General features: G+C 45.1%; 1 protein-coding gene across 3 annotated transcripts in view; it reads left to right on the top strand.

The window, feature by feature from the left end:
• The window catches only part of pitpnc1a (phosphatidylinositol transfer protein cytoplasmic 1a), a 44,998-nt gene extending 19,870 nt beyond the window's left edge, over positions 1–25,128 (top strand). For 2 of the 3 annotated variants that reach the window (XM_042085119.1, XM_042085117.1), the window contains exons 2-9: positions 11,752–11,900; positions 14,875–14,963; positions 15,157–15,200; positions 17,064–17,135; positions 19,493–19,588; positions 23,468–23,623; positions 23,750–23,813; positions 24,124–25,128. In XM_042085119.1, the coding sequence (XP_041941053.1) occupies positions 11,773–11,900; positions 14,875–14,963; positions 15,157–15,200; positions 17,064–17,135; positions 19,493–19,588; positions 23,468–23,623; positions 23,750–23,813; positions 24,124–24,428 (954 nt within the window). In that variant the 5' untranslated portion in view covers positions 11,752–11,772 and the 3' untranslated portion in view covers positions 24,429–25,128. The remainder of the gene's footprint in view (positions 1–11,751; positions 11,901–14,874; positions 14,964–15,156; positions 15,201–17,063; positions 17,136–19,492; positions 19,589–23,467; positions 23,624–23,749; positions 23,814–24,123) is intronic. The other variant, XM_042085118.1, reaches the window with a different exon arrangement.
• The last annotated feature ends 949 nt before the right edge of the window (positions 25,129–26,077 follow it).

The following is a 26,077-nucleotide window of genomic DNA, read 5'->3' as shown; positions in this document are numbered from 1 at the left end:
TCTCGGCTGTGTGAACCCGCAAGCACAGAGAGGACTTCTTCTGCAGTCTGCGAGGACTCACCCCTCTCATGTCACCTCTTGTTATGGGTGCAATGGATGGGTGCAATCTAATCACCAGTCAGGTCTGAAGTAATGGGCCATCATGTAACCGTGAGGGCTTACACAGATGGAATCTGAGACCATAAACGCACACACACACACACTATACTCTTATATAGTATAATAAGTGAATGCCAGTAGCAGCGTGCTAATGACTGCAGTCGTCTGTGTGCTGCAGTGCTCCACGTCTGGAGACACATCTTTATCAGCAGGCCATAATCTGATACCTCATTACTCAGTCAGCACTCTGCATGGATCTGAATTCATCAAGTTTACTTATCGAATTAAAAGCTTTCTGTGTTTCTGGGGTGTTGTTCCTGCGTTATGCACTCAAATGGACTTTTGTTCTTGCCTTTGGCAGAAGGACTTCAAGCAGCTGAAAGGGCCTCTAATAACTATCTGCACTTACAACTGTGGTCTGAGAAAGAGACCTATACTGTGTTTTCTTGCCACATATTTGTGGGCAGGATAAATTACTACACCAGTCATGTATGAATACCTTGTTCTGAATACCATACCCTGCTATGACGGGGCTCCCCCCACACACATTTCTATTTCTTCAAGGTGAAGAGAACACGGACATGATGCCTGTTCAGTGGAATGCTTTTAGTTCCTGAGAAGTTTCTAGGAAACCTTTCATTCTCGCACGCCAGAACATTTTTAACATTTACAAAAATCATGCTGATGAGTAATCACTATGTTATTCAAAAGAAAACGGTCACATCCACAATATAACAGTTGTATGGCTGATGTCTGAAGCACGGACACTGGACAGCCTCTCACAGCACCAGCATTGTGCTCTGAGCATCTTCAGCTAGAATACCAGAATGTTTGACACACAGAGCTTAAGTGGTTATGAATCTGATGTGATGATAAATGCTTAGAGCAAGCTGACAGGTGCTCAAGGTGTCAATTTCTGACACATATGAATTTTTAGTTGAAAGTAATTTTAGTAGTCACCACTGTCACATTGTTAGAAGTCATGTAACAAGAACTTCTCGTCACACAGTGTGAGCCTGGCCTACGAGACCACTTCAGATTTCTTAGACATTTTGGATGAATGAACATGACTGAGCTAGCCTGATTAACACCAGACCGCTAATCTCAATTGAGAATGGGTCTGGAAAGGCTTCATCGATTTACGACTTCCAGGGCCATAACCAGCAGTGAAATTAAACTTAAATCGGTGCATTAAACTCTTCGCAAATCGTTTCAGAAGTGCAGCAATCAAATCTTTCTTGTAAACGAAGGTTTTAAATGCAGTTGTTTACTTATTTCCAAAGAAAACACACGTCCATATCTGTTTAAGCCTGTCGCCATCAGCGCTGACATTGGTTGTGTTGAATGTGCTGCTCTATTTCTCATATATAAATGCCGGATAAGCAGTTGTGATTGGTGCCTGGGTTTTTGGAAATGGGTGTCAATGGCCTGCAGAGCAAATTCAAATGTTGTTAACAGGTGTCTGGTTCTCCCTGGCTATGACAGACGGCAGGGACGGCAACACTAGCATGTGAAACTTCAAACTTTTAGTAACTGGATGTCACGGACAGAAGACGACCCAAGAGCGCAAGTTCAAATTCAGAGTCTTTTTATTGAAGGGTTCAGGGGGGAAGAGGAGTGAGAGAAACGTGAGGTCTTGGAGGTTCCGGTTCCAGGGGTGCTAGGAGTGCCAGGGGTTCTCGGGGCTCAGGGGAACCCACACACAACAGCAAGGTGAACAGCAGGCAGTAGTACAGACCAGGGCTAGGCACTAAACGTGGTGAGAGACAGAAGGCAGATACGAGTTACCGGGGGGGCTGAAGATCGGAGAGTAATCGAGAAGATCCGGAAGGCAGGTCGGGATAACCGGGGCAGTAGAACAGGGAGGCAGTCAAGAAGGATCCGAATCACAGGTAGGAGTCAGAGAGTAGACAGGCAGGCAGGTTACTGGTCCAGGTTTGAAGACGATCTGACAGGGCTTGGCTGAAAAACAGGGCTTTATATACTGGGAGAGGTTAGTGGAAAAATGCAGTGCAGCTGGCAGAGTAATTAGAGCTGAGCAGGGCGGAGCCAGGTGGAGCTCGTTAGGCAGAGTAGAGAGAGAGTGAGCAGAGTGGCAGAGAGTTGAATCAATTAAGGGTTGTTGCCAGGGAGAGAGAATGCTCATGACAGGACCCCCCCCCTAAGGGACGGCCCCAGAAGTCCCAAGAACAACATCATGCCGGGAGGGTGGAGGGGAGCAGGCGGCGGGTCAGAACTCCTCCGAGCGGTCCGAGTGAGCATCCCCATCCTCAGAAGGAGCTGGAGGGTCACGGTCGGGAGACAGGACAGGTACTGAGACAGGATCAGGGTCAGGCACAGGACAGGAAGCCGGGCGGGCAGGACGGCTAGGGACCCCTCTGGGACGGCCCCTACGGATTGCAGGCTGATCAGGATGTAGTCGGTGGAAGTCAGTGATGAGGGTCCGGTCCACTATCCTCCTGGCCGGGATCCAGGTCCTCTCCTCCGGACCATATCCCTCCCAGTCAACGAGGTACTGGAGACCCCTACCCCGTCGCCTAGAGCGGAGCAGCCGCCGGACGGTGAAGACAGGACCGCCATCTAAGAGGCGCGGAGGAGGCGGCGGCGGAGCCGCAGGGACCAGGGGACTTTCATGGACCGGCTTGACCTTGGAGACGTGGAAGGTGGGATGGACCCGCATGGAAGTGGGCAACTGAAGCCGAACCGCCGTTGGACTGATGACTTTCTGCACAGGAAAAGGACCAATGAAGCGAGGGGCCAGCTTTCGTGATTCAACCCGCAGCGGCAGATCCCGGGCAGACAGCCAGACCTTCTGACCAACCCGGTAAGTAGGTGCTGGGGCCCTCCGTCGGTTGGCACCGACGGCGTAGCTGGTTCCTGACTTCAGGAGCATAGTGCGAGCCTGGGCCCAAGTGCGGCGGCAGCGGCGGGCATACGCAAGAGCAGACGGACAGGTGGCATCCGCTTCCTGGCTGGCAAACAGTGGGGGTTGATACCCGTAGACACACTGAAAGGGGGAGAGCCCGGTGGCGGAACTGGTGAGTGAATTATGGGCATATTCCACCCAGAGCAGGTGTTGAGCCCAGGCCCGGGGATCTTGGGAGGCCACGCACCTCAGTGCCTTCTCCAGCTCCTGGTTCATGCGTTCAGTTTGGCCATTTGACTGCGGGTGGAATCCAGATGATAGGCTGGCGGTGGCCCCAAGGAGATGACAGAACTCCTTCCAAAAGGTTGCTGAGAATTGCGGCCCCCGGTCTGACACTATATCCTGGGGTAGGCCATGGATACGAAACACATATTCCAGGACCACCTGGGCGGTCTCCTTAGCAGAGGGTAGTTTAGGAAGAGGCACGAAGTGAGTCATCTTACTAAAGCGGTCAACAATGGTAAGGATGACTGTGTGTCCATCAGAGGGCGGAAGACCCGTAACAAAGTCCAGTGAAACGTGGGACCAGGGCCGCTTGGGTACGAGTAGGGGTTGCAGCAACCCAGCAGGAGGCTGGTTGGGGGTCTTGTTTCGGTTACAAGTGGGACAAGCTCGGATGAATTCTTGGACATCCCGTCTCATCCGCCGCCACCAGAACCGCTGGCGGACCAGATGAAGGGTGCGAGTGATGCCGGGATGACAGGCCAGACGGGATTCGTGCCCCCACTGGATCACAGGTGACCTGAGATTTGCTGGAACAAACAGACGGTTGGGGGCGCTGGTGCTTGGGCCTGGCTGGTTCCGAAGAGCCTCCATGACCTGCTTCTCGATCTCCCAGGTGAGGGCCGCTACGACAAAGTGGCTGGGAAGAATGGGAGCTGGCATGGCGGTGATCTCGTCCTTCTGAAACATCCGGGAAAGGGCATCAGGTTTGATGTTGCGAGATCCCGGGCGGTAGGAGAGCGTGAAATTGAAGCGGGTAAAGAACAGAGACCACCGCTGTTGACGGGAGTTCAGCCTCCTGGCTGTTTGGATATACTCCAGGTTTTTGTGGTCTGTCCACACTACGAATGGTTCCTTTGACCCCTCTAACCAGTGCCGCCATTCTTCAAGGGCGAGCTTGACGGCCAGCAGCTCGCGGTTCCCAATGTCGTAGTTGCATTCGGCTGGGGTTAGCCGACGGGAGTAGAAGGCACAGGGGTGCATCTTGCCATCCTCGGCTGCTCTCTGAGAAAGCACTGCACCCACTCCCACGTCCGAAGCATCTACCTCCACCACAAACTGCCTTGCTGCATCTGGCATCTGGAGGATGGGAGCGGAAGTGAAACGTGTCTTGAGGCTATGGAAGGCCTTATCAGCAGCTGCTGTCCATTGGTACGGCTGTTTAGTGCTGGTTAGCGCCGTGAGTGGTGCAGCCACTGTGCTATAGTTTCGGATGAACCTCCTATAGAAGTTCGCAAAGCCCAGGAACTGTTGCAACTTTTTCCGAGACTCAGGGACTGGCCAGGACGTGACAGCCGACACCTTCGTGAGATCCATCTGAATGCTGCCCTCGTTGATCACATACCCCAGGAATGAAACGGTCTTGGCATGGAACTCGCACTTCTCTGCCTTCACGAAAAGAGAGTTCTCCAGCAGGCGGCGCAGGACCAACTGGACATGGTGCGTGTGTTCTGACAGAGTCTTTGAGAATATTAAAATATCGTCAAGGTACACAAAAACGAATGTATTTAACATGTCCCTGAGGATATCATTCACTAGGGCTTGAAAAACTGCTGGGGCATTGGTGAGGCCAAATGGCATGACGAGGTATTCATAGTGGCCGGTTGGTGTGTTGAACGCAGTCTTCCACTCGTCTCCCTCTCTCACCCGCACCAGATGGTAGGCATTGCGAAGGTCCAGCTTCGTGAATACGGTGGCTCCCTGCAGCAGTTCGAAGGCAGACGAAAGTAAGGGCAGTGGGTAGCGATTCTTAACCGTGATGTCGTTCAGACCCCGGTAATCTATGCATGGACGAAGAGAACCGTCCTTCTTACCGACGAAGAAGAATCCCGCTCCTGCGGGGGAAGAAGACGGTCTGATTATCCCGGCGGCAAGAGAGTCATTAATGTAGTCTTCCATGGCCTTTCTTTCCGGGGCTGACAGTGAATACAGACGACCCTTGGGAGGTGCTGTGCCAGGCAGGAGATCAATCGCGCAGTCATAGGGTCTGTGTGGGGGTAGAGATGTCGCCTTGGATTTGTTGAACACCTCTTTCAGGCTGTGGTAACAGGTCGGAACATTGGATATGTCGGGGGTAGCGCTAGATATTTCCCGATGAACGGGCAGGGTGGCCCCCCTTAAACAGGTCTGGTGACAACTCCTTCCCCACGAACGGACTGTTCCTGTCTCCCAGTCGATGTGGGGGTTGTGCTGACGGAGCCACGGGTATCCGAGAATGAGTGGTTGGCCAGGTGAGTGTAGGAGGTGAAACTGGATGGACTCTTGGTGGTTTCCTGACAGCAGAATTGTCACAGGGGCTGAGATGTGAGTGACCGTGCCCAGATGATGTCCATCCAGGGCTCGTACAGGAATGGGTTGTGCCAGTTGATGATGGTTCACGTCCAGTCGCCGTGCAAGCTCAGGGTCCATGATGTTTGCTTCGGCTCCAGAATCCACAAGGGCGGCCAACGTATGAGTCGTGTCGGAAAGCTGAAGGCGGAGATGAAGCAGGGGTTTTCGAATGGAGGGAGACTGAAGACTTGTTGAGCTCACCCGGATCTCCCCTACACCTGGTGAGCTGCTGCCACCTGGTGATTTTCACCACCACAGTAGAGGCAAAGGTTGGAGGTTAGACGGCGCCGACGCTTCTCGGGAGTCAGAGAGGCACGGCCAATCTCCATGGCCTCAGGCTGATTGAGTTGGCCTTGGGACTTGACAGGCAGGGGCTGGACAGAGGAGGTATCGACCCGAGTGCGGATGGCAGGTTGACTGAGACGCCCCTTCTCCCTCCTCCGGGTCTGTATACGGCGGTCAATGCGGACGGCAAGGTCAATGGCGGCATCAAGCGTTGAGGGCGGGTCATGAGAAACAAGCTCGTCTTTGATATAGTCCGCCAAGCTGTGGAGGAAGGCTTGCACCAGTGCCTCTGAGTTAAACGAGCTTTGACTGGCCAGGGTACGAAAGTCAATGGAGAAGTCTGCCACTGTCCGATTGCCCTGACGGATGGTGAGCAGAGCTTGTGACGCTTCGGCTGTTGGCGAGCCTAGATCAAAGACCTTTAACATCTCCTCCTCAAAGGCACTGAAGGAGGCACAGGCTGGGGTTTGCCGGTCAAATTCCGCCGTTCCCCACAACCGAGCTCGGCCGGTGAGATGGGTGATGACATAGCCCACCTTGGCTCCCTCCGTTGAGAAGGTCCTGGGCTGTAGTGCGAACTGGATTCGGCAGCTGCTCAAGAATGGTCTTACTTGCTTTTGGTTTCCATCGAAACGTTCCGGGTTCCCAATCTCTGGTTCAGGAGTGTGGGGATCTGGTGGCAGCACTGCCGGTGGTACAGGAACAGAAGAACCAGGGGTGGGTGCAGGTGGAGTAGCCGGGTTTGAGAGTAGTTGCAGGGCTTGGGCTAGCAGTTGTTGCTGCAGTTGGAACTGTTGCTGCTGCTGTTGAAGCTGTTGCTGTTGCTGCTGGAGAAGGGAAGCGATGTCGCCAGCCATCCGATTGATGTCTCCCTCAGTGCGTTCCAGTCGCTGTAGGGCAGTCATCTCGGGCTCTTCCTCCATAGTGGTCAGGGAGTGCGCTGGGTCCATGATGGTCAGATCGTTCTGTCACGGACAGAAGACGACCCAAGAGCGCAAGTTCAAATTCAGAGTCTTTTTATTGAAGGGTTCAGGGGGGAAGAGGAGTGAGAGAAACGTGAGGTCTTGGAGGTTCCGGTTCCAGGGGTGCTAGGAGTGCCAGGGGTTCTCGGGGCTCAGGGGAACCCACACACAACAGCAAGGTGAACAGCAGGCAGTAGTACAGACCAGGGCTAGGCACTAAACGTGGTGAGAGACAGAAGGCAGATACGAGTTACCGGGGGGGCTGAAGATCGGAGAGTAATCGAGAAGATCCGGAAGGCAGGTCGGGATAACCGGGGCAGTAGAACAGGGAGGCAGTCAAGAAGGATCCGAATCACAGGTAGGAGTCAGAGAGTAGACAGGCAGGCAGGTTACTGGTCCAGGTTTGAAGACGATCTGACAGGGCTTGGCTGAAAAACAGGGCTTTATATACTGGGAGAGGTTAGTGGAAAAATGCAGTGCAGCTGGCAGAGTAATTAGAGCTGAGCAGGGCGGAGCCAGGTGGAGCTCGTTAGGCAGAGTAGAGAGAGAGTGAGCAGAGTGGCAGAGAGTTGAATCAATTAAGGGTTGTTGCCAGGGAGAGAGAATGCTCATGACACTGGAGGAGGGTATCACCAATACATCACAGCACATCGGATCCATTTGCCACCCTTTGTGTTCCTGTATGTCTCTCTATGCCTCTCTGCAGGGTTAATACTGTAGATGCTCAGTTACCTCAGGTTTACACAAGAGAGCTTGTCTGGTCACTATGGATACCAACTCTACATAGCATTAATTATGTCGCCTTGCAGGAAGCTAAATGTGGCATTATCGCCTGCTGTTTAATTGCACAGATTTGCCACATTGGCCATTGTCAGAAGAAAAGTTGGCGGTGTCTGTCGTGCTGCACCTCCCCGCCCACACAGCGACCTATATCTGGAGAGCGACCCTTTCATCTACTGTTCATTATTTTCCCTGTGAAATATTGTGCTCGAGAGAGAGAGGGAGACGTAGGGTGAGAGATGGAGGAGAGAGATATCTTGAAACATCCATCTGTTACCATTTGTCTGTGTTCTTTTCTCTCCTTTCAAGTCAGTGATTGCAGCCATTGGTTTACAGGGATCCTTTTAAGATTTCAAAAGACCATCATTAGGCACCGAGCTGCGCACAAAAGTCTGCGTTTCATCTCCGATAGAGTAAACAACTCTTACAAAACTGAAACCTGACTGATAGGGGCAAAATGACTGATGGTTCTGATCCCTCACTCTCTGACTGCCTTATTTACATGAGAGATATCCACCTGCTTAGAGTCTGAGATGAACTAAATCGAGCAGACCATGCATATGACATCACAGAGAGAGGGATAGAGAAGTATACAGTGTATTATCTTAGATGTTGATTGGTTGAAATTGTATCCTTACTTCTACATGGCTGGTTTTCTTGCATTTCTCTGCTTTTTCTCAAATTATTAATAAATTATTTAGTTGTTGTTTATATTTTGTCATTTATGTCTTGTGCGGCCTGATGTCAAAACCAATTGCCAAATGAACACGAAAGCCATCCATTTGATTGCCCCTCTATTCATATACCTATATTTACCTCTGGCTTGATGGAAATGATCAATTGAATGTGCCTAGACTGGATGATCTCTAGATATTTTGAAACTTCAGAGGGTTTCTGCATGACGTGTAATAAGCCAATCCTTTATTTTACTTGTTTGGAAAAGACAGCCAGTCATTTAAACTGGTATTTCACTGACTTACATTCAGGTACCCATACTTGCATCAATGATACACGTCTATATTTGATGCTGGTCTCACACTTCATACAAAAACACACAGGTTTCATTATCTGGAGGCATGACCTTCCAATGAGCTCTATGAGGCTGGCCTCCCTTTTTATTTGGCCACTGCCAGTACACTGCCAGAGTAATAAGAGGCGTTCATTGTGCTCTCCGTCAATGCGTTTGTTACTAAAGTGAGCCTTCGCAAAAGACAATCTGCATGGTGTGAAAAGTACTCCAAACAAGCTACGTTTGCCTTTAAAAAAGCTAATAAGCATTGTGACCCTCTGTGTGTCCTTTCTCTTGTCCATGAAAACATGAAAGAGTGAGAATGAATAATTCAGTAGACCTCCACCCATTCAGGCTGCCCTATGTGCAGCACTTAGCATCCTATTTCCACCACTTGTCAGCCAGATACAAGGATAAGAGGGAAAAGAAAGCATCTCATCAGCACATGTTGAAATAAGCAGCAGTCATATGTGGACAGTTGTGTGTGTTGGCACATGTTGTCCCACTACACACAAAGGTTGAAATCATATGTTATCCTTAAATTTGCCATCTGACTACATATATATGTCAAGTCAAGTCAAGTTTATTTATATAGCGCATTTCATACACAGAGGTCATTCAATGTGCTTTACATAAACAAAACCAAACAATAATAACAAATAAAAGCATAGAAGGGCAATATAGTCAAAGAATTGTTAAAAGGTAAAGATCATAATAAAAAGAAAACATAAAACACAAGGTAAAATCATTTAAAAATAAAGAATAATTAGTAAGCAAAAGTAGTAAAAAAAAAGTAATAAAAGACTAGGTAGAATAACTAGAAAATGTAATTTCGAGGAAATTACCAGTGCATGAACATTAACATTAACATAACATAACATTAACATAAAATGCCAAACAAACTTTTATTTGGAAACAGTTGGCAGGAGTCATAGTTGATAACAACTGACAGTTGAAATGGCTGAACAGTTAAATAGTTGAGTAGTTTAAATAGTTAAATTATTTAATAGTGAATTATTTAACATTTATTTTGAAACAGTTGTGGGCAGAGGAAATACTAGTCTTAAGAGAGCCAGATTGTATGCTTAAAGCCTGAGACAGAGTATATAGTTTAAAAGTTGAATGTAGATAGTGTAATGGATGTTGATAGACAGAAAAGTTGAACGGAAGTTGATAGGCAGATTGTTTAATGGATGTTGATGGATAGTTTAATGGGTGGATGAGTGAATGGTTTGAAGAGGATGAATGGATAGAAAGTTGGATGGAATGTGCCTTATATCCTTGTAGAATGGAGAGACACAGAGAGAGTTGGCCTAGTTAAGCAGAAAGCAGTTGATACAGGTGCAATCAGTTTAACTGGCCCTTTGATGGGTCCTAATAGTAAGTAGCTGGTGCAAATCAAGTTAATTAGTCCATTGTGATGTCATAGTGCTAATGCAAAGTCTATGGGGGAAAATAATATCTCAAAAAGTGTAAAGTTTACAAAAGTGAAAAATACATTCCCCACGTGTCCTTTTCAAGACCTACGTTACAAAGTTTTAACGAAGTTTCTACGTTAAACGGTTAAAGCTGAATTAGACGCAGAAATTTGGTGGGAAGAATAATAATAATAAGAAGAAGACTTCGGATAACAGAACAGTGTATTTTCATGCACTGTAATTATCAAGGCAGATTCAGAATTTGTAACTCTGCACAGTTAGCAGAAAGCATCTGAGAACAGTTTGGTCTTAAGTCTAGATTTAAAACTGGCTACAGTTGGGGCCTTTTTGATGTCATCCGAAAGTTGGTTCCACAGCTGAGCCGCATAGCAGCTAAAAGCTGCTTCACCATGTTTAGTTCTAACTGTGGGTTTTACTAGCAGGTTTTTCACCTGGGACCTGAGAGGACGAAAAGGTGTGTACTGCTGAAACATGTCTGACAAGTATTTAGGTCCTGCTCCATTTACTGATTTATAAACAAGCAATAGTGCTTTAAAGTCAATTCTGTGAAAGCCAGTGCAAGGACTTAAGAATTGGAGTAATGTGGTCAGTTCTTTTAGTTTTTGTTAGAATCCTAGCTGCTGCATTTTGTATCACCTGAAGCTGTTTAATAGTCTTTTTAGGAAGGCCTGTGAACAGTCCATTGCAGTAATCAACCCTGCTGGAGATAAATGCATGAATGAGTTTTTCTAAGTCATGTTTTGACATCAGCCCTCTGAGTTATAATATTTTTGAGGTGGTAATATTTTTGAGGTGGTAAAAAGCTGATTTAGTTATCGCTTTCATGTGGCTGTTGAAATTTAGATCACTGTCAATTAAACCCTAAGTCTCCTCCTTTTTACCAAATATAATTACTTCAGTTTTTTCTTTGTTCAGCTGAAGAAAATTTTGAGACATCCAGGTGTTGATTTGTTCTATACACTGACACATAGATTCAAGAGGACCATAGTCGTTTGGTGATATAGCTAAGTAAATTTGTGTGTCATCTGCATAGCTATGATATGAAATCAAATTATTATGAATGATTTGTCCAAGTGGGAGCATATAGAGGTTGAATTATAGTGGCCCCAAGATCAACCCCTGGGGAACACCACAGGTCAAACACGTTGGTGTTGAGGTACAGTTTCCAATGGCAACAAAGAAGCTCCTTTCTTGTAGATATGATTTTAGCCAGCTGATAACTATGCCTGTAAATCCAACCCAGTGTTCTAGTCTGTGTAGTAAAATATTGTGATCAACAGTGTCAAATGCTGCACTAAGGTCCAGTAGCACTAGGACTGATGTTTTACCTGAATCTGTGTTGAGGCGTATGTCATTGGAAACTTTAATGAGAGCGGTTTCAGTGCTGTGATTTGCCCGAAAACCAGACTGAAAGTAATCAAAATACCCATTTGGGCTGTTCACAAACAAATGGCTCATTTTCTGGTAAACAATCTTTACCGCTGTGGGGAGAGTTGGGTGGGAAGTTTGTTGTGGAAGTTGTGGACAACTAGAAACTCATCAATATAGCAAATATAACCTCTTTTAAAGGAATTTAATAAAGCATGATAGGGAAAAACCTGCCATCTCCGACCTCTTAAAATATAACCAGACAGAATATAAAGCAAGCATTTTCACGGTAACATAATAAACGCACTTGTGGTCCTCCTGTGTCTCCAGTACAGGATAGGCCAGCTGTACATGATCAGCAAGCACAGTCTGGAGCAGAGCGAGCGAGGGGAGGGTGTGGAGGTCGTCCAGAACGAGCCCTACGAGGACCCCACGCACGGCTTGGGCCAGTTCACCGAGAAGCGGGTCTATCTCAACAAGTACGTATCCCCGCCGGGCCACAGGCCAGACCATCTGCTCCTGCTGGTGTCCGTTGCATGGCTTTATTCCCGTCTGTTTGTTTTGAGAACGATGAGGCTGTGTGAGGACTGGTTTGACTGGTGTATAAATAAAGGAAGTACAGGTCTCCTGTTTAATTTTACTAACTGGTAAAACTGTTAACATTTCCAACTCTTGTGATCAAACAAAATATACTGTATTTACACTATCATGTTAGTCAAGTAAAATACAGTGTTCATGATTCTGTCGTTATATTGTAGTTATTCAGACATTATTCAGTCATTCAGCCAGGTATCAGTAACCAGAGGGGGAATATGAATGTGATTTAAGTAGTGCTTGGCACTCAACTGCCAAAGACATCCTAGGCTGTGCATCTTTACCTTATTGCATTACAAATCCTTTACATTAAAGTCCTTAAAATTCCTTCAAATGAATTTACATTGTTTTTTCTATTGGGATTCAAACTGGGGCCATGTGTGCATTAAGCAGCCATTGATCAGAAAAGCACATTCATTTGTTCTTTGTCTATGTGGTAGCAAAGAATGTAACTCATTCTTGAATCCATAGAAAACCCTGAAAAAGTGTTGTGGAGCGTACACACGCACATAACACATGGTGCTGGAGAGACTGTTATAATAGTTGACTAAGTTAGAGGTGTGTCCGAACCCCCCCCCCCAAGAACCAAGACTTGTTGCTTCTGTGTATCTTTTATTTCTACCAAACAACAAAATATCAACTCTGAACTGAGATGTGGAGACTGGACTGGCTGAGACTGGATGTATCGTTTCATGCTAGACTCAAATAGTCTATTTGATATGTTAGTCAGAATGTTGTCTAATAGCTCGACAGCCTCAGACCCAAAGGTGCTTAAAGCACAGCGGAAGCATCTATCCTCCTCTCTGTGGAAGGTATGACGGCAGGCATATTGCCCCGGTTAAATGGATCTGACAGTTCGTAAATCAGAAATAGCCTCTCCAGAAATAGCCAGGCAGACGGCCAGAGCAGAGCACTGTCCTGGAAGCACGGCCCTGTCAGACCACTCGTATGGAAAATCTATGGGGTCCCATTTTTAACTCTGGCCAAAGACAGACCTGTCCGGAAACTGCATTTAATTGACCAGACATCCCACTTGAGATGTGGCGATTGACCAATCTTAGACTCTCAGTCTCAGACTAGTTTAATGAAGACACCGAGAACTCTTGTTGATGTCGTTAACAGTCTTTGTCACTGTTTGGTAGGTAACTCAAACCCCCAATGTTGTAGCTAATGCAATACCATTGTACTCTGCAACATTTATAGTTCTTTCTCTATGGGGCATTCTATAAGGGATTTAAAGAGTCAACTGAGGAGCAGTTCGCTGAATTTGACCCAATAGTTACAGAATGATCAGGATAGGCTACTCTATGTGCTATATGTGCTGTATATACAGCGCCCTTCACATTTATTGACACTTCTGGTAAAGTTGAGTAAATAGGTATCATGGACTCATATTGAAATCAGACATTGAAGGGGAATAAGCAAATTTATTTTGAGAAACTAAAATACCTCATAAAGAAAAAACAAAAAGAGATGTTCCACAATTATTGACAGGCCTGTATTTGTAAAGCCTCCCTCTGCCAGTAAAACAGGTCGTAAACTATGACAACCCAAGATCATTTTTCTGTACGTTCTTCCGTACAAAATCTCTTCAGATCTTACAGATTCCTAGGTCCCGCTCCTCAGCACTGTTTTTCTATGGAGTTCAGATCAGGGGACTGGGATGACCATGCAAGAAACCTGATCTTGTATTTAGTAAACCATTTATGTTGTGATCTGGACATATGTTTTAGTTAATTGACCTGCTGGATGATCCAATAACGACCCACTTTTAGTCTCATGGCAGATACTTCGATTTTTTGGTTAGACTTTACTTGACAGTATCGACATAATAGTGACATGACACACTGTCATGAAGGTGTCATAAACAAGTCATACACATTTATGACATAGCGCTTCTGTTTTTAAGTGACATTCGGTTTTTGTCATAACAAGTTAGGGTTAGGTTTAGGCAAGAGGGGAGCATTGGAATCAATGGATTAGGGTTAGAGGTTAGGGTTCATGTGTCATGACAGTGTCATATGTTCATGACCGTGTCATGTCACTCTTATGTTGATACTGTCAAGTAAAGTGTTACCGATTTTTTTTTTCTTTTAAAGGTCATTACCATGCACCCTAATAAGGTTCCCATTAAAAAACATAAAAACAGCCCCACCTATAGCACTGACCCTCCACCATATTTATCATTGTGGTTCTTTTTCGTAGTCATTCTTCTATGTACACCAAACCCACCTTTGTTGCCAAAGAGCAAATTTTCGAACACAATACCAGACAAAGTTCATGTAGCGTTCAGTAACTCCAGCTATTTACGTGTTTAATTAAGAGATAGGCTTTTACCTAGTCAGCTAGTCAACTTTACCAGGGGTGCCAATATACAGTTTATGGAGGGCACTGTAGTGGTTAATTATGTAGCCAATGTCTATGTCTAGCCAATTTCTCTCAATCAAAATAATTTCATGTCTTCTGCTAGTTAAAAGGACCACATTTGTTGTTTGATCCAGCAGTAGTATATTGTTTCTGTGCACCTAGGCACAGCTTTTCATCAGTAAGATTAATCCTCTTCATCATCTGGGCATGCAGGGGCTTTATATGTGTTTTAGTGCAGAATGCGTAGCATCCTTAAGGGCTTTGGTGGTGTATTAAATAATAAAGACCTTACTGAAAGCCTATCAATTCAAGGCTCCTTCTTCCCAAGTCTCCACATAAATCTGAGTCGTGAGCAGCATGAAAGGCACGCTGGCTTGTTAGCATCAGCACCATACCTCATGCTCCAGCCCAAAGACAACATTTTCCATCTTAGCAAATAGATGGATCATCCCTGTTTCTGAAGTCTCCTGTCTTCTCACCCCTCCCCTGTAGCAAGCTGCCAAGCTGGGCAAGAGCAGTGGTCCCCAGAATATTCTATGTGACAGAGAAGGCCTGGAACTACTATCCACACACAATCACAGGTAAATCATCCATTTAGCAATTGTTTTCATTTTCATTTGTTGATTGATTCGTGATGATTAGTTTTGTTTTATTTAGTGATTCCATGATAAGTTTAATTCCCACATAACTCCTGTATGAGTCACAAATGTCATAATGTCCATCTCTTTGCCTTTCTCTCTGTCTATGCCCACATGGATGCTTCCCCTGACACAGAGTACACAGTGAGTACCTTCCACTCTCTCCCTTCATCTCTCCAGGTGACCACTGTAGCACACACACACACACACACACACACACACACACACAACACAGCCAGAGTCACGAACTCAGCGCCAGCCCTCCAAAGGCCCCCTCGGCCCCCTGTAACTGGAGCGCCTCCACCCGTGACCATCCACGCATGCAGCAGGGATTGGAAATAATTCAGCCAATGCTCCCCACTCCCCCCTGCGCCCGATAGCACAGAGTGCGGAGCAGTAGCCGGCGGTCTCGAAATCCGGTCTATGAAGGGCTTGTTGCCCGCTGCGATAAAGGTGGGAGTGGGGGGGGAGGGGGTCTGACGCGGTGCCGCGTGTGTGCCACAGGGAGATAACAAAAACATCCCAGCTGTTGCGGGTGCCCCTCCGCTGAATGCAGGAGTACCCGTGGGCAGTGCGCAGTGCACAGGTTAAATATATCTGTGTGGACCAGCGCCAGAGAACCACAAAAAACAAACGGCTCCTTGATGTGGACTCTCAATGATTTTCTCAAGTGTTATTTTGCAGCTGCTGTTTAATACGTGATAGTTTCATGATTAGCACATGAGAGAGAGGGGAAGGGGGGGATGGTTCATTTTTATACACTCCATCAGGAGTTGTATTAATGTATTTATGTGTAGGTATGCCCCATTGGACTCCTCCTGCAAGGCTTTTACGAAGAGTTTTAAAAAACACATGTACAGGGAAACTAATATGATCTTTCTCTCTCTCTCTCTGTCTCTCTTTCTCTTTTTGTCTAAGGTCTGAGTTGTCTATGACTCACACCAATCTGTCAATGAACAATTTAAAGACTGAATGCATGAGTAAATGAGCTCCACCGCAGAGTGGGAGAAAAAACAGTTCTGTCTCTTTGAAAATCAGACAGATCGACTCCTCTCTGGTCCGACATCAGCGATGTCCATGTTTCACTTTTGCACACCTGTTTGCCATCCCAATGACAGTTGAATTCGCTCTAAAAGCTATTTTTCTGGCCAAACATAGGAACAGCCGTGACTGAACGCATAAAACTATGAGGAGGGAGATCAGGGTGCCTCTACAACAGGAGAAGTACACATAACAAATTCAATTAGTGCTATTGAGCTCAGGTTTGAGTATCTTTATTATTAATCTCATCTGATTATATAGTATATTACTACCTCCCCAACGTTTAACATTGTGCTCCTCACAGCAGCATCACAGAATAACGTTTCACTTAGCCACCGATGCTGTATAAAGGGACAAGGGGGGAGAGCACCATGATATACTGCTTTGCCACGCTTGTCCATTTCTTGTCATCCGTAAAGCGTTTCATCATTTGCCCCTCTCCACTACCAGGCCCCGGTCCTGTCACACAAATCAGCAGATCGCAGACGGGGAGCGGGTCCAGGAAGAATCAGAGATCATTAATTACTGAGACACACACACACACACACACACACACACACACACACACACACACACACACACTTCTCATCTCAGTCCCTTGTGTGCTCCACAACTCCTTTATTGCTCCCATTGGTCTTTGCTGTTTGGACTCCTTCCCCCTTCTGTTGCGTAAGGGATCAGTGCAGTAGCTGCCTATTGTGATTGCTTGAATGACATAAATTAATTTAATCCAGCATGTTGTTGGCATCTATGGAGAAGGGGGGGGGGGGGGGGGGGGGGTGTAAGGGGTAGCTGAGAGGAGAAGTCCTATATACATATATCTAAGTCATGTATGAAGCCGGACAATCTTCTTGATTATGAAATGATGTGACTGAACTGAATGCAGAAATAAATTGTACAGATAACAGCTAACAGGAGGTGACCGCTTAACTTCACTAAGTGAAATTCACTCTGAAGTGATGCATAAAGGAATCACTCAGGATTATTATTTTTCCTCCACAGTGCTCATTTCTGCCAAAGTTCTCCATTCATATAGAAACTAAGTATGAGGACAACAAAGGCAGCAACGACAACGTAAGTCTGTCAAGAATCGTGTGTAATGTCTGTGTTTATTTTTTCTTGTCTCAACCATGTTGTTTAATATCACAGCAACAGTTCTCAAACAGTCTTCTCATTCAAGATCAGCACGCATGAATTCCCTCTGCTGCTCTTCTCTGTGTTCCGTGTGACATTGCACAGCATCGCATGGGCCTTGTTTTAGGTGCACTTTCACCATTGCATTTGCTGTGCGCGACTTCTGCCATTAGAGTAGGAAACTGAAGCTCTCTTACTGGCATGAAATGAAAGAAAACACAACAGAGTGTTTAATTTTCAAAAATCTTATGGGAAAGGCTCTACACCAGGAGCCGTAACCTTCTCGGTGACCTAAGGGGCTGCACACATGGTCACAATCGGTGCATCCAGATGATCCAGCTGAAGCATTAAAAATGCATTAATTGCCCACCACACTCCTCGTTACAGTTGCTGAAGTGGAAGCACCCCTCTGAGAAAATCATATCATGATAAAGGTGTGGAGAAAACGGCCTGTCAGTTCTTGTGTTGTAATAGAGCCTCATCTGAGCAGATGGAATACTGAATGTGATCTAGGTTGTCTTTTATGGGCTAAGACACGCTCGGTGCTACAGTAGACCTGATGAGCTGAAAATCAGATCTAGGTTGAATTTAACATCTGTATTGTCACGGCCAAGCGGACCGGAGGCATATAGAATCTCCTGCCTGGTTTACGCTTCTCGGGCCTCCAAACGGGCCGTGTCTGTCAAGTGAGAAATCTCATTACGGGAGAAATGAAGAGAGACACTGACATGAGTCAGGCGTCTGCCCCCGTGGCAGAGAGACGGCTGAGATGGGAAAAAAAAGCTTCGCTCAGAAGTGCCATTGTGCACGTTTGTAATTCAGGGTTATGTAAACACGCCATATCCAGAGCTATGTGTGCAATCTCCTTTCAGCCTCGCTGAAGAGATGGACGAGGGGTCGGACACATCAGACTGTTGCGTTCTGTTTCGTTTGTGCTTGGCCTCGTCTGAAGGCTGCTTAATTGGTGCACCTGAGAAACTGATTAGCTTCGCTCTGGCCCTGCGCCTGCCCACCCAGGGTCGTGACTCTGGCGGCATAACAAATGACTGCATCGGTTTGTTGACTTGTCACCATAACCTTGAGTAAAGAGCAGGAAAAAATATAAAGGAGAAAAGCCCCGCTTGGGCTCTTTATGAAAGATGTGTTGCTGTGGATGATTCATGATGATGAGGATGATCATTACTATTCAACTCATTTTAAAGAAAGGGGAGGAATTCTTATCAAGGACGAAGGGCATTAGAGCAGTGGTATCTTTTGCTGGTCATTGAAAACTTTCAGAAAAAACATTGGTGTAAAGACTTCAAATAGCTCAATCTGTAGCATACCTTTTATGGTGTGGAAAACGGGAACGGCCCATCTGTCACCTTCTCCTGAGCCAAAGATTAATGCAGGCCTGTGTTTTTCCAGGACTTGACTGACAGGGCAATTTTCTGTGAAAATGTTTCTGTGAAAACATGAGATGCTGAATATTTGTGTGATTTCAGGCACAGACGACGGATGTTCATAAGGTCAGGGACTTGTTATTTTCCACAGAGCTACAAAATTAAATGTCAGCTGTTTATCTGAGGATGTTCTAGTCTCATGTAATATATTCGCTTTGAGCTCACTTACTTGATGGAATTTCACCATTAAGCTGACATTAGTATTCTTTGTCAGTTCACCGAAGTTTTTCTATTAGGTCTCAAGTGAACAGGCATCATACTTGAGTTTAATTGATTTCCTCTGAAAAGGTGGCAGTTCATAAGTTATTCAGGGGGTGATCTTGTAGTACAGAGATGAGATCTATTGTTTTCCTGCCTTAGAACATCTTCTCTGTTAGTTCCAGTTAACCAGTGTTGGTCTTTTTATCTCTTATCATTGTTGTGTAATTCCTCTATCTACAAAAGCACCCGCGCAGTATTGTAGAGGACACCTCAACCCAAAGTTAAAAATAATAGCTGAGTGCTCACCTTCAGTACTACTACTCCCTGACCTCTGCAGCTGAACGTACAGTATATCACACTTACTGCTGCTCCGCTTTATTCTGCACACACTGGGGCTTTCTAAAGCAGAGCCAGAGCTACTGGAACAAGAAGATTATGTAATGCTGTCGTGTGGGCAAAAATAAAAGCAACCATAGAGCTCCATCTTGTGCTCATCAAAAGAAAAGCACTTGAGTTGGATTACATGTCCTGCTTCTTTTCCTACTCATTACCTCTGTTTAGTTTATTGCTTTTGTTTTAACTTTGTTTGTCACCATAACTAATGGTCCCTGTTGTCCCTGTGGTAAGTCTCCTGTATGCCACTTCCTCTTGTAGATTTTCGACACCGTTGAGAAGGATGAGACAACGGAGATGTGCTTCATTGACATCGCCTATGACGAGATCCCTGAACGCCATTACAAAGAGTCAGAGGTGAGAGAGAGCTCACAATATTACAGTAAGATTGTTACCAGGTTTACGAAAAGATTATGTTATTTACATGACTGTTGTTATTGGATCTAGGCAGTCCATCCATTTTAGATGGATGATGTGGATAAATGGATATGTCATACATTTTTTCTTGTTTTCTTTAATCGTGTTGTTATTGGTATCAGTGCTGATTGAGTTCCAGTTCCTTATTTCATTTCAATATCTATTTGTCTATCTCACCTAAATATCTTTAGCCCCTTTTCGAAGTAGAAAAATGTCCCTAAAATCTACAGGAACATTTCCTTTATGGGGTCATTTTTAAAAGGAACAGGAATAGATTATCCAGAAAATCTGTGGACCTACCCCCCATTTACCTTCAAGAGACTTAGTAACATTTCCTGAAATGTTTCTGAATGGTTCCTGATGTTAATCCCATTAACATTTCAACACAAGACAATTAATGCATTTTTCGCAATGTGTTTCAAAATCAACAGTGACCCTCAGACACCTTTAGAGAGAAGTTAGTCGGTCAATTGGTCAGTAAGCAAGCGTAGCTCCTGTCCTGATAGATGACCCCTCTTCCAGAGGCCAGTTAGTTTATCTCCTCCAGCCCGCATCTCAATGAGAGCAGCCTGCTGTCGGATCAATGGCTTCTCAATTCACTGGCTGCCTCCTCTCTGTAGCCTCCATTGAGAAGGGAAATGTTCGGCCAATCAATATGTGCTAAAGAATCAAGATTTTCCACCAGACCTGCAGCTCCAGCCAGTAGAGACATGGCAGTGTGTTTGAGTGACTAGGGTTCGGTGTCTGCTAATGGAATTGCACACTGATTAGAACGCAATTTAAATCAGCAGGTTTTTTCTTCACTTGGACTTGTCATTATTTAATGTGGGTGAAACAATACCAGCTCAGATGATCCAGTGTGGATTAATGGATCTTGTCCATGTACAGCAAATCTAATCAAAATCACTTGCTTCGACTAAATAGAAAGCTATTTGTGAGTCATAGTCAAGCTATGGTTCGCTGAAGAACAGATTAATACAAATAGATCCATTAGTTTGTGAATGGGGTTAGCAATATGCTTTTATGCATTGTTCCAAAAACCCTTGATCAGATTATCACTGGAGTATTATTCTACTCTGCAAAGCACTAAAATAATAAAGTTGTTCCAAGTTATATTTATTGCTGCTCAGGAACATTTGAATTCTATCAAACTGATGAAAACATTTGGTCTGGAACAGGAAATGAAGATGGCGGGGAATAAAACCCCTCATTTCACTTCCTTCCATATCGCATACGGCAGGAGAATAGTGTCTCACTGAGTGGGATTAATTAGCAGGTTTTGCTTTGCACCCTTGTCACGATCTGTAGGAGGCAACCTTTCTTAGTACAATTTCCTCCCTCACAATCAACCACCGTGTAATCACAATCACATTCATTGTTCAATCTGTCATTCGGACATACCAAGGTCTACTGCTCTGAGATCAGTTCAAATGCAAATGGAAGTCCTTAGAGGTCACACACCTGGAAGCAGTGATGACTTTGGATAAGATGCACGCAGGCACATACATTAATTCAGCGCCCACACGTGTCTAATGTGTGTGTGATTGAAATACCAACTTAATTGGCCACAAGGAAGTGAAACCCTATTGTGTAGAATCACTGCTTTGTAATTAGACTTGCGCAGTTCATTAGAAAGAGAAAAGATAATTGTGCAGTCAGTCTTGGTGCAGCTGTTTATTATTCCGTAGACCCCTCTCACTTTGTTAAAGGAACACCAGGCAACGTTTTCGTGTTAATTAATCATCTTCGTGAGTCGGTATATGGTTAAATGACTCATTACGGGGCAAATGAAGGCTCTCTCGCCCGCCCCTACTGCCTGTAGGAAGAATATCCCACTTGCAAGTTCGGTGTATCCTACCCGCCGACCGAAGCAGGATCAGTTTACAGCACAGAGGCAGGCTAACAAAACGCTAGAGATTGTTGCAAACGTGTGTATAATGGCAGAGCCGGCGAAGAAGCAGCGAAAACCCTTGACGGAAGATGCAAAGAAAAGGAAAAGAGCTTCAGACCGAGCGAGGGGGAGTTTCGTAGAGAAAAAGCATCAGGCATCATCTCAAAACATTAAACATGGTTGTGCAATATTTGCACAATATGAGGAATATGATTTTTTTTTTTAGATTTTTTTTTTTCTTTAGATTTGTTTATTTTTACATGCACATTTTGTATGTTTCAATACATTTAAGAGCAAAAAGGTGAAAGACCATGATTTTGGTGGAAGTAATCACAATGGATTATGTATATTGTATACACTCATCACATTATTGCAATACGTCTGTAAAAACAGACATTGGGCTCTATTTTGCATCCGAGCGCAATTGACTTTGTATACTCGCGCTTTTGTCTTTCCTATTTTGCAGTCAGCGCATATTGGAATTTTCCCTCCACAGGTACATGCCTGTGAATTAGGGAATTCGATTGCGCCCACGGGGGCGGTTCAGCGAAAAGACGGGGTGTGTTCCGGCGCAAACGTTCACTGCTGACATTTTGCAGTTTCAGAAAACAATTCGGCACAGACCAGGAACTCCCTGGTCTAAAGTCTGTGGCGCAAATACAGATGCTATTTTAAGGGCGCATGCATGACCACAGGCCTGCATGAATGAATGCGTTACACACCAATCTACAGACACCCCCGTGCACAGACGGAAACATTCAAAGCCTTGATAATATTTGTCCATTTCCCGGTTTTGTTCGTGCATTGGTGACCTAAAATATCTTTACAACCACAACGCCTAATTATGACCTATTAATGTGGACAACTTTATACAGCCCTATAAATGCTAAAGTTACCTTTAGTTTTGTTCCAATTTACCGTTGTGTATGGCTTTAAACATCGCGTGCGCTTTAACATCAGCCTAAGCATTATTCCAGCTGCGCTAAGGTTTTAAGCACCATCATTTTGCCTACCTTGTTGTAGCCCATCTGAAATAACTCCAAGCTTTGTTATGTTCCCTCCATCCCTTCGTTATTTTCAAAAAACGTTTTATATCCATGATGGCCTTGAAGTCTTGAGTTAGTGAATTAGCTTAAATCAGCTTTTATGTGCTGTTAACCTAGTACAAGAAAGCAGCAAGTATGGCTACAATTTCTGTAGTTGCTGCATCCATTCTTTGTTATTCTCTCTCCTGCTCAAACACATGTTGCGCGTGCATTAAGTTGATGATAACGTGTTTACAAACTCTACGTAACAGAAAATATTGTAAATAGCCTACTGTCATGCAGTTAATGGGATACTGTGCAGAGTTGAAAGTTAGGTCAACTTGGAAATTGTTTCTCTTGTTGAGTTGCCTGAGGGTAAGGAGCCCTTGCTTGGCCGCCTGTGCTGCGCAACGCACACTTCGTTGAGTCTACACTTCAACCTACCTAGCTAGGGGTCAGGTTTGATTGACAGAGCTGCCACCAAGTAGACGCAGACTATAAATAGGCGTCATGTCTTTGTGTATGGTTTGCACTGATGAAGGTCTGAGGACCGAAAAGTTTGTACATCACCTCACTTGGTAGCACCTTGGTTTGATGGATTAAACACTTTGTTTATTTATTTTTCAACGGCAAATAATGGTGTGCGAGTTTTTTCCTTGATTGACTGTTACGTTGCCCAAAACTAACGCACCCGCACGGCCTTAAGTAATTGGCGCGAGACCCTACCTGTCTAACATGAGGATAAGGACACATTTCAGAATTGGAATAAGGTGAATTTAATTAATGAAAATTACATTTAATCTTAGCCACAGTGTGGTTTGCCTACCTTTGCCGATTTTGAACTAGCAATGTTCCAGAGTTCACCCATACTAACTCAACCACCCATTTGTCACTGCCTCTCAGGACCTCCGCTACTTCACGTCAGAAAAGACATCAAGGGGCATGCTGAAGGAGGACTGGAGGGACACCCATGAGCCCATCATGTGCTCCTACAAACTGGTGACCGTCAAGTTTGAAGTGTGGGGCCTACAGACCCGTGTGGAACAGTTTGTTCACAAGGTCAGGACCTCAAACTTCGCTGTCAATTCTCACAGCTCCAGTTCTTGTCAGGATTTAAGTTGCTCTCTCTCTCTTTCTCCCTCTCTCTCCTTATTTATCGCCCACTCTCCATTTCCCTCTCTTCAGATTGTTAGGGAGGTCCTTCTGTTGGGTCACAGGCAAGCATTTGCTTGGGTTGATGAATGGATTGGTAAGTCACAATTATTGTTTATTTAGTGCTTAGTTGTACTAAGAGATACTTCACCACGTGGGGATGTTTTAGAGACCCGTCACACAATCTATCCAAACCATGTATTCAGAATATCCACTATAGTGTTTAAGTAGGTGTGCTTCAGCAGAGGTGTTGTAAACTTGAACTCAGTCATGCTTGCTCCTGAAACCTCAGTTATAGAGGGTATCCACACATCTTGACATGTGTGAAATGTGTAAATTTATGAAGAAAATATAGCCTCCATACTAGCACATGTAGAGAGATGTGTGATTGTGTCTCTCCTTGGTAGACATGTCCATGGAGGAGGTGCGGGAGTATGAGCGTGTCACACAGGAGGCCACCAACAAAAAGATCGGCTCCTTCCCCCCTGCCATTACCATCAGCCAGACCCCACTGGCATCCTGCGGCCCCTCCAGCGCGCCCACCACCCCCCTCTCCACCGAGCCCCCTGACTTCCTGCCCGTGCCCAAGGACCGGCCCCGCAAGAAGTCAGCCCCCGAGACGCTCACGCTCCCCGACCCAGCACGCCGCCGAAGCTCCTCTTACCGGCTGCCCAGTTTGTTCTCTTGGCCCAGCTCGTCCCAGAACGAGTGAGAGACACTCCCATGGACAGAACATGCAACCAGTGGGGATGCCATGTTTCTAAATCGGTTATGGCTCTGTCTGAGACAGACAGGGGAAGAGGGAGACACAAGGCACATGCTCAAGATATACAGTGGACACTCCTTGTGTAAACCGTCTCACCTAACTGCTTCAGGAAATCTCAGGATTCATATACACAGAATAAGGGGCAGAATTTAAAGACAAGAATTTCATGGCTTAAGCAGAAACAGATTGAATTGCAGAATGACAATAACATTTTGAGTAAAAAAAGAGTATAATGTTAGTATGGAGCCAGGAGCAGTTTACATTGTAGTATCAAATGCAACTGAACTGTCCAAAACATTCACCAAGTCCCCTCCAGTGCCACCAACCGACTAAAGAAGGTCATGCATTCACTGCTCAACTGTCAATCATTTTATTCTCCACTTCCTGATGTAGTGCACATACTGTAGTGATGTCAGTTTATTGTACATAGTGATGTCAGTTTCTACTGTATTGTATATTCAGACTGGTTATTACCCGACCTATTTTAAACATCTCTTCCCAGACTGTGGTCTTGATGGCCTTTAAATTGTGTGTAGATTTAGAGACACTTACATGGAAGTGATACCATCTCATTGATTTTGTTGCATGCATTTGGTGAGCTACCTGTGGTTTGGTTTCTGTGAAAGTAAAGATTGAATTGCATTAACAATATGGTCCAGAAACAGACGTGATTATGTATTGATATGCCAAACAAGAACTGAGCAGCTACTAAATACTGTTACCTGTTACTTTTCCAGATTTTGTAAATGTTTTGTCCATAAACCTTTCATTGTGATGGAAAATGTTTTGATTGTATGGACACAGGAGGTGGCTTCACAGCAAAAGTGAAAAAAAAGGATTGTCAGGAACCTTATGACCGTCATATAGGTTGAGTCAGCGTTTTTTTTTTCTTCTTTTTTTTCTTTAGTGAATTTCAGTCAACGATTCCCGGGACACTGAAAGACCGGGCTGCACGAAACTTGGTGGGCATGTAGCCCCACATGGATGACACAGAACTATTGTTTTTCCCCCTGAAATTAACGAGGGTAGTTTTCTGTGAATAATTAGAGAACCATAGGGCCTAGGATGAACAACTTTTTTTCGTCTCAAGGGGTCATGTCAACCCATCCCATATCCACTCATTGGAGGTATAGCGCCACCTAGTTAAAAATTAAAAACCAAAAACGAGGCGTTGTAATCACAGGTATCTTTGGCTAACATGTTCAAAACTGCACGAAATGTGAAGTGTAGGATCATTATGACACCCCTCTGAATGCATGCCAAGTTTAGTGGAATTCCGATCATGGAGGACCATACAATAAATTAATATAATGTGTACATTTAGTGATTGTACACCAATCAGCCTGTAGATGGCTGGACAGTTTTCTGTGAATTTCTCGAGAACCGTAGGGCCTAGGATGACCAAATTATTTTTGTATGTTGGTCTCCAGGGGCCATGTCAACACATCCCGTATCCACTCATTTGAGGTATAGTGCCACCTAGTTAAAAATAAAAAGCAAAAACAAGGCATTGTACTGTAATCGCAGGTATCTTTGGCTGAAAGGGTCAAACTGCACCAAATTATAAACACACACAGACATAAACACACACACAC

This window comes from Alosa sapidissima, chromosome 3 (assembly GCF_018492685.1).
Source record: "Alosa sapidissima isolate fAloSap1 chromosome 3, fAloSap1.pri, whole genome shotgun sequence".
NCBI lineage: Eukaryota > Metazoa > Chordata > Actinopteri > Clupeiformes > Clupeidae > Alosa > Alosa sapidissima.
Note: the sequence above shows the minus strand (reverse complement) of the source record. Positions and strands in the feature narration are given on the sequence as shown.